The sequence below is a fragment of the Nicotiana tabacum genome, chromosome 6 (genome assembly GCF_000715075.1).
Source record: "Nicotiana tabacum cultivar K326 chromosome 6, ASM71507v2, whole genome shotgun sequence".
Lineage (NCBI taxonomy): Eukaryota > Viridiplantae > Streptophyta > Magnoliopsida > Solanales > Solanaceae > Nicotiana > Nicotiana tabacum.
Window position 1 is genome coordinate 166,963,351 of NC_134085.1, and position 13,674 is coordinate 166,977,024.

At 37.7% G+C, this 13,674-nt stretch overlaps 1 protein-coding gene across 2 annotated transcripts in view; it reads left to right on the forward strand.

Annotated features, from left to right (window-relative positions):
* LOC107780981 (callose synthase 10) overlaps positions 1 to 13,674 on the forward strand; it is a 61,523-nt gene that overhangs the window by 12,719 nt on the left and 35,130 nt on the right. For both annotated transcript variants that reach the window (XM_075255821.1, XM_075255822.1), the window contains exons 3-9: positions 6,325 to 6,488; positions 7,381 to 7,504; positions 7,598 to 7,708; positions 8,790 to 8,915; positions 9,676 to 9,765; positions 11,999 to 12,096; positions 12,173 to 12,290. In XM_075255821.1, the coding sequence (XP_075111922.1) occupies positions 6,325 to 6,488; positions 7,381 to 7,504; positions 7,598 to 7,708; positions 8,790 to 8,915; positions 9,676 to 9,765; positions 11,999 to 12,096; positions 12,173 to 12,290 (831 nt within the window). The remainder of the gene's footprint in view (positions 1 to 6,324; positions 6,489 to 7,380; positions 7,505 to 7,597; positions 7,709 to 8,789; positions 8,916 to 9,675; positions 9,766 to 11,998; positions 12,097 to 12,172; positions 12,291 to 13,674) is intronic.

Below are 13,674 nucleotides of genomic sequence, written 5' to 3' on the forward strand. Positions count from 1 at the left end.
GTCAGACGTAGTTCAGGTCAAACCATTTTTTTCAACAGTGCTTTTGGATTCCAGAGAGGGTAGCCAAAGAAATGTAAACGACTCAAAAGGTTTGTAGAAAAAGTTGATAGTGTTTGGGTAGCGGGAATAAAAGCCTTCATCATCTCAAATGTGCCAAGACATCACCGAAGTAAACTCAAACATAGTACCTTTTGACCGCATCCGCATTCACAGCTGTTTCAGGATCATTTCCTTCAATATCACCCAGATATAACGCTCCTCTTGGCAATATCTTCCTGATGATGTACGGACCATTCCAATTAGGAGCAAATTTTCCTTTCGCTTCCTGGTGATGTGGAAGAATGCGCCTTAATACCAGTTGACCTACTTCAAAATTCCTGGGTCGCACTTTCTTGTTGTAAGCACGGGCCATTCTTTGTTGGTACAACTGTCCGTGACAAACCACAACCATTCGTTTTTCGTCAATCAAGGCCAACTGCTCCAATCGAGTCTTAACCCACTCGCTATCTTCAATTTCTGCTTCAACAATGGTTCGGAGCGAAGGAATTTCTACCTCTGCCGGTATCACAGCCTCGGTCCCATAAACCAACAAGTATGGGGTTGCCCCTACTGATGTGCGTACTGTAGTGCGATATCCCAGCAAAGCAAAAGGTAACTGTTCATGCCATTGTCTAGAACTCTGGATTGTCTTCCTCAAAATCTTCTTGATGTTTTTGTTTGCTGCTTCAACAGCGCCATTGGCCTTGGGCCGATAAGGAGTGGAGTTCCCATGCGTTATTTTGAACTGTTCGCATACATCCTCCATCAAATGACTATTCAGGTTTGCCGCATTATCTGTGATGATAGTTGCAGGAATATCGAAACGACAGATAAGATTTGAATGTACAAAATCCACCACGGCTTTTTTAGTGACCAATTTGAGAGTGACAGCTTCGACCCATTTTGTGAAGTAATCAATAGCGACCAATATGAATCTGTGCCCATTTGAGGCTTTCGGCTCAATCGGACCAATGACGTCCATACCCCAGGCGACAAAAGGCCACGGTGCCGACATAGGATGTAGCTCTGTTGGAGGTGCATGATTCAGATCTCCATGTACCTGGCACTGATGACATTTCCGGACGAAACTGAAACAGTCTTTCTCCATGGTTATCCAATAATACCGAGCTCGAAGGATTTTCTTCGCCAGAACATACCCGTTCATATGAGGTCCACACACTCCTGCGTGTACTTCATGCATTATTTTTCCTGCTTCTTCGGTGTCAACACATCTTAATAAGTTGAGATCCGGGGTTCTTTTATACAATACCTCACCGCTCAAAAAGAATCCACTCGCATGCCGCCTAATAGTTCTCTTTTGATCTCCGGTAGCATGTTCGGGGTATGTGTCTTCAAGAACCTCTTAACATCATGGTACCATGGCTGGGTACTTGGTCCTACCTCGATTACATTACAGTAACATTGAAGCTAAGGTGACAAGTGCATCGGCTAGTTCATTGTGACACCGTGGGATATACCTGAACTCTATTGATTTGAATCGCTTGCCGAGATCCTCCACGTGCTGCCGGTAAGGAATAAGCTTGACATCTCGAGTTTCCCATTCACCCTGGACTTGCCGGATAATCAGATCAGAATCCCCCATAATCAACAAATCTTCAACATCTTGATCGATAGCCATATTCATGCCCATGATGCAGGCTTCATATTCAGCTGTATTGTTCGTGCAAAAGAAACGAAGCCTAGCTGTAGCCGGATAGTGTTGACCAGTGGGTGAGATCAAGATTGCCCCAATTCCTACACCTTTGGCGTTTACAGCCCCATCAAAGAACATTTTCCAAGCATGAGCGTCTTCCGAGACTACTCCTATGGTGTTTATCTCTTCATCTGGAAAATAAGTACTCAATGGTTGGTACTCATCATCAACTGGGTTCTCAGCCAAGTGATCCGCCAATGCCTGGGCTTTCATCGCTGTGCGAGTGACATAGACTATGTCGAATTCAGTAAGCAAGATTTGCCATTTTGCTAATCTCCCAGTAGGCATCGGTTTCTGGAATATGTACTTCAAAGGATCCAACCTGGTTATGAGGTAAGTAGTATGAGCTTGGAGATAATGTCTCAATTTCTGAGCGACCCATGTCAAAGCACAACACGTTCTTTCCAACAAAGTGTATTTGACCTCATAACCGGTGAACTTCTTGCTTAAGTAATAGGTCGCCTGCTCTCTCTTTCCAGTTATGTCATGTTGTCCAAGGACACAACCGAAAGAATTCTCCAAGACCGTCAGATACAAGAACAGGGGTCTCTCTGGCTCTGGCGGGACCAAAACTGGAGGATTTGAAAGATATTCTTTGATCTTGTCAAAAGCCTCTTGACACTCAGCCGTCCATTTGATTGCTGCATCCAGGATGTAAATTAATTAAAATCGCGCCTAAAAAGTCTAACGCGTTATTATCTTTGAGGAAGACAGTGAAATTCGCTAAACGGCCCATCCCAAATTCTAAGTATTTATTATGACCAATTATTGAGGGTCCCGCAATTTGCATTTTTATTTTTGCGAGGCTCGTCTCATTATTTTAAAAGGATAATCTTAGAATGACTACATTTTCTATTTTTCGTTCGTCTCAAAAATGAAAGAAGAAAATATGTGCTAATTAAATCACATGCTTGGCAAGTTCGGGTCTCTTATCAATTATTAGATTACAAAGATGCTAACGCAAAATTGCGATCGAATTTGCTCAAAAGAAAATTGTTTTGTGCCTTATTCTATAATTGAACATTACCAAAAAAAATAAAATTATAAATAAATTATGGAATTGACAAACGCTATTCGTCAAAACAAACAAATTATTCTTTAACTAATTTAGACTTCACATTATTAGACGAATTGAACCATTGGAACTAATTATTTTTTTTAAAACTATTTGAAAATGAACCAACCTTGACTACCAAAACATTCGAAGGTTGTTAAACTTAATCTACACTTTGGAAATCTATTACATTTAAAGGAACTCTAACAAACCTTGTTCAAAATCAACTCATGCCTATTAAGTTAATGACCTTAGCCTTACTACATCGAATCAAACTTCAAATACGGCAGACTTACTGATTCTGCGAAATTACTAACTTAATATCCTACTTTACTAATTGGAGTCAACATTTGACATGCTTATTTTTCAAATTACCAACTACGGGATGACATTATGAACTGTCTACATAATTTAACCTTCTGTCACAAAAATCTACACACCTAAAACAATTTCAATTATACAGTCACGTTTCCAATATTCATACAAAATATAAAAACAGAGCTAATATTAGATAAATCTACTTCATTTGACATCTATAGAATTAAAGACGACAAATAGCATCCAAATGTGCAGATTTGCTGCATAATCCCGTTTCAAACTTCAATTCAAGTTACATCAAGGTGATTCGAAATATGTACCTGGATCTTGAAACACAACAAGAAGAAGAAGAAAGTAGAAGATCAGCAACAACAAATGGCAGCAGTAACCCGCAAATAACAGCAGCAACAGCAACAGTATCAACCAGGCAGCATAAATCCCAGTGAACGAACAGAAATAAACCAATGAAAACAATACCAATATCCACCAAAACAGACTCGGGAGACTCAGTTGAGACCCGGAAATACCAATGCTAATCACAGGCAGAAAACAAGTGAATCCGAAACAAAAGTGAAACAGTAGTTCCTGATTTTCGGACACTCAAAGAAAGAAGCCTAAGTTTCAATAGAACAATAACAGTTAATGCTAATCTCAAACAGAAAAGGTGAAGAAAAGCAGAAATTTTCAGCTTCAATGGAGCAACAGAGGTTTTTTGTTTATTGTCTACCTAGGATTGAAGTCCAGGAATGAGCTCTCTCTTTTAGTTCCAAGATAGGCTCCCTTAGGTTCTAACCTCTCTCCTTGCTGCCTATCAGTGGCTCTGTACATATCCAAAAGATCCCGCACTCCAGCTCTTAAGAGCACTCCAAAAACTAAAATCAGAAAAATATTCTGCCCCCTCCTCCTTTTGCCCACTATTGTATGTTTTGTTCCCCACTACACTTGTCCTATCCTATTTTTAATTCAAAGATTATGGACAACATTTATTTAATCACTCCCCAACAAAACCTCCCCCATACCATTATCTTTTGTTCCCAACTTTATTTAAACAAATGCATTAGATTAATGGTACATTGGTGCTTCCTGGTCCGATTCCGATTTGTCCAATTTTAACTCATTTCTTTTCTTCTTTTAATTCCTTTTCTAAATACTAATCTACCAAAAATCCTAGAATAAGTTGTAAAACTACAATCATATCAAAAGACATTAATTGACTCACACAAGATCAAACATTAATTAAACAAAATCACACCATTAAACAACAAAATGACAAAATTACCAAAAATAATATTTTTGTGATTTTCATTCATTTAAAAACCAAATACGATTTAATTAATTCCTAATAGTAGAATAAGATCCTAAATTTACACGCAACATATTTTTTGTATTTTTAATTAATAAAAATAAACAATCAAAGACAAAAACTACAAATAACTATAAAAAAATGGCACGCAAATTCTCAAAATACACAAAGACAATTTGTTTTATTTTTCGATTTCTTTTGGAGTAATTGTCGTGGAAGCAAAAATCACGTGCTCACAACCGGGTACTGAGGTGTCAGAAGTTTGCTGCTCAGGGTTGGCAAGGGACTGATTGTTTGGGCGGAAGGACACCAGCTTGAGGCTGAGGTTAGGTCACCAAGAAAGCAATATGGGAAAAGGTCACTTATGAGCGGGGCAGGGGATATGGGGGGGGGGGAGTTCTACCATTACCATATAAAAATAGTTGTTGCTCAGAGTCGCCTGCCCCTACAAAAACTGAAGATGAGCTGTTTGATGCTCTTTTATTTTTGGTGTAAACAGGAATATCTAGAAGAGAGTGAGTTAATTTTTGATGTTTTAGATCAATTGTGAGTCTTATAGAATCTTAGGCCTCTCTTCTGGTTTCCCCATTGTAATTATCAGAAGGTTACGCTATTAGTGTAACCATTTTAATATTCAATACAAACATATTACCTTTTCAAAAAAAAAAAAAGAGTCGCCTGCCCGTGCTTAGGCACCCAATACTAGAGCCAAGATGCTGAAATTTTTGAACCTTAGCTGGAATTTCTCTTCAGCTGCCTTCAGGTGCTTGAGTCACCATTTGATTAAGCTCAAAAGTCTCTACTAAACTCGAATAAATACAAGTGACATAAATCCACACAAACTGTGAAATAATGTAAATTCTGAATACACTAATGAAAATCCATCAATAATAAAAATGCAATTATCAAGTAAATCTATTTTTACAGATTTATGACATTGCCGGTTTTTTCTTGATTTAAGCTTTAGTTATTGTACAATAGTCTCAGACTCTCAGTAGATGCAGCTGATTATAATCTTTTTTTTTTAATAAGGACAGCTGATTTTAATCTTATGCCTAGCTACATTTGACTGCTGCATTATCCTTTCACTAAAAAAATATTAGGCCATGATGTATGCACGCGGAGAGGTAGAGGACGACCTAAGAAGTATTGGGGAGAGGTGATCAGACAGGACATGACGCGACTTAGGATTACTGAGGACATGGCCCTTGACAGGGAATTATGGAGGTCGAGTATTAAGGTTGTAGGTTAGGGGAGAGTTGTAAATATCTCTACAGCACAATAGAGTGAGACTAGCCAGTTAGGAGTTAGACTAAGAATGTCATTGGTCGTCTATTGATGCAGGGCTTTACCTGCTAGTTTTATTATACCAGCCATCTTTTTCGTATTTCGTATTCTGTATTTCATATCTCTTGTATTGCTGTTATTTTATTATGCATTTTATGGTACTAATATATCGGCTCCTGTTGCTTTTTGAGCCGAGGGTCTCCTGGAAACAGCCTCTCTACCCTTCGGGGTAGGGGTAAGGTCTGCGTACATATTACCCTCCCCAGACCCCATTTGTGGGATTATACTGGGTCGTTGTTGTTGTTGTTGTTGATGTATGTTAAGGTAGTGAGTAATGACGATGCCTGTGATGAAAATCTAATTTCGTTCTAAAATTCGGCCATCAATCTGATGAAGCATACAAGCGATGCGAGGACATGTTTCTTTCCCTAGTCCTTTGTTCATCAAAAACCTGTAAATAATTAAATCCCTTATTATTACGTGTTCTGATAATCCCCATTTTGCCAGTATAATCCCACATAATCTTATATCTGTAGCGCTTGACTAGCATTTCTTGATTCCATACCCTTTGAGTGTGATGAAGTTTGATTGGGAATTCAATATGTGCAGCAAAAACTTGCCAAGAAGGAAGGGGCTAGGATAGACCGTAATCGTGACATTGAACGCTTATGGGATTTTTATCAGCAATACAAAAGGCGGCACAAAGTGGATGATATTCAAAGAGAGGAGCAAAAATGGCGTGAATCAGGAGCAGTTAGTGCTAATTTAGGAGAGTATGTTTCTGTTACTTTTCTTGTTTCTTTGTGTTACTTAGCGCAATTCCTATTCTCCTTTGGTGTATCTTGCACTAAGGAGTGATAGCTTTACTGCATCTATTGCTCAAGGTTATGCTTGTCTGACAGATGGAATATATCTTATTTTTTAAATTAAAATGGGTTGTGAGAATCTTGTCTAACTTTTCATGATAATGATGCGAATTTAAGGCTTGAAATATGTGATATTGAAACTTTTGATTGCAGCATTACACATCATGTGAGGGATTTTCTATCAGCCATCAGGAATTTGTTGTTAATCATTACAGTATTCACTACTAAATTTTTCCTGAGTGTAACAGTAAATATGTCATTAAATCTTCGTGCCCGCTTAAATTGTCGTTTATAGCCTTGAAGATATGTATGCAATTTCGTGTGACATTCTGTAGTATTCAAGCTGAGATACTTGTCATTGTTTGCCTTTGTGTCTTTTCAGTGGGCTTGTTGGTTAGTGTTGAGGAATCATAGTAAAAGTGGCTTGGTTTGCCTGACTTGATTAATATTTATTTTGTTTCTGTCATCTGTAGTGTGTAGATCTAAATTGTTCATTCACTTGAAATTCCTAATTTTTATATTTCGGGGTGTGGGGCTGATCTTCTTGACCTTTTAGCTTAACCCTTGAGGTGTCTTTTCTGGCTATCTTCTATTTGCTGCAGTGCTTCCACTTTGATAGCATATTCACTTTTGGCGTATAAGCTGTTTCATGATGAAGATTGCGATAGTATTGAATTTTTATTGTTTTTATTATCTCAGAAGTTGAGCACTGATCTTACTCTTCTGTTGATCCTTGCTTGCTCTTTTTGTTAATGAAAAAGTTTCACCCATTAATTTTGTTCTTTTATTCTTTTCTCAGGTTGGGACTTAGATTTTCAGAAATGAGAAAGGTATTCGCTACCTTGAGGGCTGTGGTTGAAGTGATGGAGTCTCTGAGCAAAGATGCCGCTCCTGATGGTGTGGGAAGGCTTATTATAGAGGAGGTAATATTGCCTTTCACTTATTTGTATTTCTGTCTGAGTATAGTCTAAGACTAATTCCCCTACTTGTGACTTCTTCTCTCATGGTTTGTTCAGTTGAGAAGGATCAAGAAATCTGATGCAACTTTATCGGGGGAACTTGCACCTTACAATATTGTTCCTCTAGAGGCACCATCATTGACAAATGCTATTGGTTTTTTCCCAGAGGTAAGAATGTTGATTTTTCCTGTTATTTATGAGAACTCTGCAGTAAGATTTCCCCCTTATGTGCTTTAATCATTATCACCACTTAGAAAATGTCATCATTTTACTCCTTGCGTTCCAATTTGTTTGATTCTTTACCTTAGACAACAATATCTTACTGTCTTCCATCGTATTCAAAATGCAAAATAGTTTTACCTTGATGTGCTATTTACTCAACAAATTAACCACTTTTACTCGCTTCAACTATAATATAAAGCATATATCTAGGTAACTCCTATATATTCATTTTGAACTTTCTTAGTTTCTATGAGTCGTCTGCTTTTTTACTTTTATCTTGAGGCAGGGGTCTATCGGAAACAACCTCTCTACCTTCACAAGGTAGGGGTAAGCCTCCCCCCCCCCCGACCCTACTTTGTGAGATTACACTGGGTTTGTTGTTGTTTAGTTTCTATGATGAGTCAAATCAGAAAAGGGTTATTATGATGTAGATATTACGTGCAAATATTTGCAGGCAGACTAGAATGTTGTAGTATGTATTTGTTTAGTAGTTGTCAATAATATTTATTTGTCAAATTTATCAATCTTCTAAATATTCCTCCTTTTATCACTTCACTTTAGCTCTAAATTTATTGCCTGTTCTGAATTATGGCCTTATTTGTTTTGCTTGTATAACCTTATTTTATTTCCTGTCTCTCTTGAGTGAAAATTCCTGACAAGAGTTTTGTGAATACCGGTGTTTTCTTCCGTTCCTTAAATCCTATTTTAACATAAGAAGAATTTGGGCTTGAGTGCCTGACACCATTGAAACTGCAAAGGAAAAATTGCACGTAATGCTTGTTGCCTGCCTGTACAGTCTGGATTCTGCTTAATTTAAACTAGTTTCTGAACCTGAGGATTATGAGTGTTAGGTTTCCTTTTATTTTGGGGCCTACACTTCTTTGCTGCAGTGGAGGATCATCTATTCTTTAATATTATATCTGCTTTGCTGCATGTGAAGAATCATCTATTCTTTAATATACATATGCGTTATATATATTCATGCAATGTATCAGAGAGAAATAATATTAGTGGGAAATATGTGCAGGTTCGGGGTGCCATATCAGCACTGAAGTACACTGAGCAGTTCCCTCAGCTACCCGCTGATTTTGAGATTCCTGGACAACGGGATATGGATATGTTTGATCTTCTAGAATACGTCTTTGGCTTTCAGGTTGGTGCTTAATAACATTTCGATATGCCTTATTTCTAATTTTTCCATGTAAATTCTGGAGAGATACATTGGAATTTATTGGATCTTTTCTTCTCCAAAAGAATTTGTGAGCTTCGGTTTACCAAATTTAGTATTTGCTATATGATTAGTGAACTTATCTTGTTAGCTGTTAAATTTTTTTTCGTAATGCCAGAGGTATCATTACCGCAAGGCATAGAGGGGGAGGTCATTTCTAATATATCCTGCCTTCCAGGATACATTGTAGGGCGTGTATCGGCATTACTTTTGTTCTCTAACAAAATCAAATACTGTCATATTATTCCTTGTAAATCTGCAAAATTTCCTTAATCAGGAAAGTGGTCAAGCTTTAAGCTGTTTGTATCAGTGGAACGATACACCTGAGCTTTGACCGTCAAGAGAACTTCCTTAGCTATAAAAAATGTTCTTATGGGAAGAGTCAGTGATTTCTATTTCCATAGTGGCCAGGAATTCATGGTTTTATTGAGTTAGGATGTTGCTCCTGTGGGCACACTGTTCTTGCCAAAGCAATCTCACTGGAACTGCGTGGGATTGTATTCTGTATACCTCTATATGAAGGTTGCAGATGGAAATGAACAACAATAGGATAGGAAAGTCATTAGTCCTATGTAAATTTGACCTTTAGCTCTAGCATTTCCTCATGTCCTATAATTCGTTCTAACCTGCTACTATGTTGAATTGTGTCACAATTCTTGCTTATCTAGGTTGCTCTTATGTGCAGAAAGACAATATAAGTAACCAGCGCGAAAATGTCATCCTCATTGTTGCAAATGCCCAGTCACGACTTGGGATACCTGTTGAGCCTGATCCAGTGAGTTATTAATTGATTATTACAGTATTTAGTTATCTGTTTGGTTTACTGGTGTCATTGCATAAATGACACTGCCCTCCCCAGACCCCACTTGTAGGACGACACTGGCTATGTGTTGTTGTTGTTATTGCATCAATGAGTGCTTGGATTTTCAATAATTATTTTTGATAAATATAAGTCATTAATTAATTGAAGGGGTAAAAGCCAGTGTAGAGTTTATTTACAAAATTGCCCGTAGGACTATTGTCTAGTGGTTAGAGCACAACAGGTGATGTGTTGATTAGGCGCATGTCACAAGTTCGAACCCTGCTGCAAACAAAAGAATTTATGTACAAAATAAGAGTTACATGGAAAGGTTTTGGAGATGTGCTGGCTACTCGGGTGGTGAATTTGGTAATAGTATGAAAGTGATAATATTTAAAGTGCTGTCTCTCCAGGTCATGTAAAACCTTTGTGGTTCAAGTAGTTTTATATCAAGACTAGATATCCCATAGTTGACTGAGTTATAGCAAGAGGGCGAAGTGAGTCTTTTTTACAATATCACTTCTAAAAAACTTTTCCTCTTTTATCATATCCTATTATTGCTTGTTTGGCCAAGCTTCCAATATATGCTTATTTTAAAAAGTGTTATTTGTCAGAAGTGCTTCTTTACTTGAGAAGCAATTTTATTTAGCTAATCAATCTGAAATACACTTTTGCCAATATTAGAGGAGCAATTTGTGCTTGACCAAGGTTCTAAAGTTGCTTCTGGGGAAAAGCTACTTTTTTCAGTTTTCGAAAAACTTCTACTACTCAAAAGCTCTTTTATCTTTTAAAAGCTTGGCCAAACACCTTAACTCTCTAAAATAAGCACTTTTGGCTTCCCAGAAGCTTTACCGAATATTGATAATTTCTTGTGTTGTGTGCGTGTATATTATTTTCAAGGCAGAATACATAGTTTACCCCCTGATTTGAGACCAAATCCCTATGACACACCCCTCGAACACAGGCAACCTTTTAGAGAACCAACCTTTCCAGAGTGTCTACACACCACTCTCGTGCTTGACCACTTCTTGGAGATTGTAGGAAGAGATGTGGAGGAATTTAGGTTAGAAGGTTATTTCGTGGCCGGTCAGTGGTGGGTTTAATCGAGAGAAAGGGGATGGATGATTTCTTGGTGGCTTCAGATTACGTCCATGGCAGCGTGAATCAAGAGAAGGGACAGTTGGTGATGGGTTTAAAAGTGAATCTAGTTTTTGCTGCTATGGTTTCATGATGGTTGGCTGGTGGTTGCAGGTGGTTTCATTGGTTCCGGTGGTGCTTTTGAGGTATAGGTGTGCAGCTGTGTGTTAATGGATATGAGTGCTTAGGTGGGGAAGATGAGGGAGAGTGTATTAATGGAGGATATGAGTGCTTAGGTGGGGAAGATGAGGGAGAGTTAATGGGACCAAATAAAAAAAAGAAAAATTATAAATTTTGACATCTGACAGTTAAATAAGGAATTGACCATAATGTACAAGGTTAATGCACCATTCTTTTGGTTAAGCACGCGCTCACCAGGTAAGCAAACAGGTGTCTTAGATCCACTTTGGAAAGGTTGGATGTGTAAAAAGTTGCCCGTGTTCGACGGGTGTGTCACAGGGATTTAGTGTCAAGGTCCGGGGGTAAACTATGTACTCTGCCTATTATCAACCCTCTAACTACAACTTTAAAGCTGCCTTAGGCTCTTTTTGTTTTGTGTTTGAATAAGCATTTGGGACATTATTCTAATGATGACTTTGACGTCACATGTAGCATTATCATATAAACTTTTAGTGGATGCATTTGGACATATTTCCATTTCAAATGTAGCTAGCAGAAATGTTATGTCACAGACTTGAGATGAGTATCCATCGTCATTAACTCACTACTAGTTTCTCTTTTTTGTTGTATATGCATCAACCTTCAGGATTACATTGATATCTCGTCTTACTTAAATATTTGAATAATTGTTGTGAGCTTTTTGGTTGAAAAAGTTCTGGAGAGGATCTGATAAAGGATTACTTGCGAGTCAAAGTTCATTCTGATGGTGGAGTGTACTATCTGTTATGCAAGCCATTTTTTGCCTTGAAGACTAAGTGGAATCTTAAGCTGATACTTTCAAATGGTCAATGCAGCTGAAAGTGGCATACAGTTTATATACCAATCATAGATGTGTTGCTTCATTTACAGGAAAAAGGTTAATGTTTCAAATTACGTGCTTTTTCTCTGGCAGAAAATAGATGAGAAGGTCATCACTGAGGTTTTTCTGAAGGTTTTGGATAATTACATCAAGTGGTGTAGATACTTGCGCATTCGGCTTGTGTGGAATAAGTTAGTTCTGCAACTTTTGTTGTATATAGTGGCTAATGTAATTCTCAACTGATTCTCATTTCAATCGTTTCAACAGATTAGAAGCCATTAACAGGGACAGGAAGCTTTTTCTTGTTTCACTCTACTTCTGCATATGGGGTGAAGCTGCAAATGTCCGTTTTCTTCCCGAATGCATCTGCTATATATTCCATCATGTAAGTCAGTCTGTGTTTTCTATTTCTTTTGCTATTTGATTAGCGGTTGAACTGGAGCTATTTGCTGTTTGATCTGCGGTTTTGCAGGATGTAGTTTCTCTTTTGGGAATTTGTGGCTCTTCTAGTGATGATTTGCTAAATAGATTATTGACATATTTAGTCCCAAGATTAATGCGTTAAATCAAAGATAATAGATATATTTTCCAAAATTCAAGTATTACATTGTGCACAAGCTGACTCAAATATCATAATGCTCATTTGAATGCAACTCTCTGATATCCTATTACTATGTGTAATAGCTCAAAACTGTGGTTCCAAAACCTTGTAATTTTTCTTTTATGAAGCAAGTAGAAGCAAAAGTTACCTAGTAGAAGCAAAGAGCAAAGAACAACCTGCTAGCTTCACTACAGATATGCTCCAAAACCTTGTAAATCTTGTCTTAGTTGATTAACTATTTAAGTGAGCTGAACCTACTATTTGTTTAGTTTTAGTTTAAGTGAGCTGAACCTATGATTTCTAACCCAGACTGTTTTAATGAACCTGAAGCATGCCAGGCGTATGGGTCATTTCAAAATATAAGTACTGTTAATGCTGCCATTCATTGTAAGACACAGGATATGGGTTGACAGCTGGAGTGACTATAGTATCTAGCCAGTTTGGAACTTAAATGTTATGTAGTAATCGTGGTCAAGGTCCTAAAGTTTTGTCCAGCGTTCCTTGGTTTAGCTAGGATCTAAATTTCTTTTGGTATTCGTGACAGTAAAAAAGATGATGCTGTGTGTCTTTTATTTTCCCACTTCTATTCTATACCACCCCAAGACACTTACTGGATGCACTTCTTCTAGCATGTAGAAAGTGCCTAAATCACCACCTACTATATTCAGTTATCCTTAAGGCTGTTAACTGTTGGTTTCTCTTCCTTTCTCTGTTCGTTTTTTGTATTCTTGATGATTAATTCAGGCTAATGTTTGTCCTCCCCAAACTTCTAAACCCTTTTTGTTGGTTCTCTCTTTTTTCCTTGGAAAAAGGGATATGGTCTCAATTTCTCCAAGTAACTTAACCAGCTTGTGTTTATTTGCAAGTCAACTGATATCATTCTTTCTTCGAGATTATTCCTTTAAAACTGCTTGGCCCTGTTTCTACTTTCCATAAGTGAGACTGCTTCTCTTAGTTGGTTAAGGGCCTACCTCTCGTTGTGCCGGGCTTGGTGAGCTAGACTGACTGTGAAATCTTTAGTCTGTCCAGTTTTTGTGTCCTGATGGACAGTTTTGGTGAACTCGAGTGAAAATATGATGTTGGGTGTTCCTTTTTTTTTTTTTGGGATCCTGTACCTCTGGTTTCTATTAGCACAGTCTTTGTGCTAAGGACTACTTTTAATTGTTAA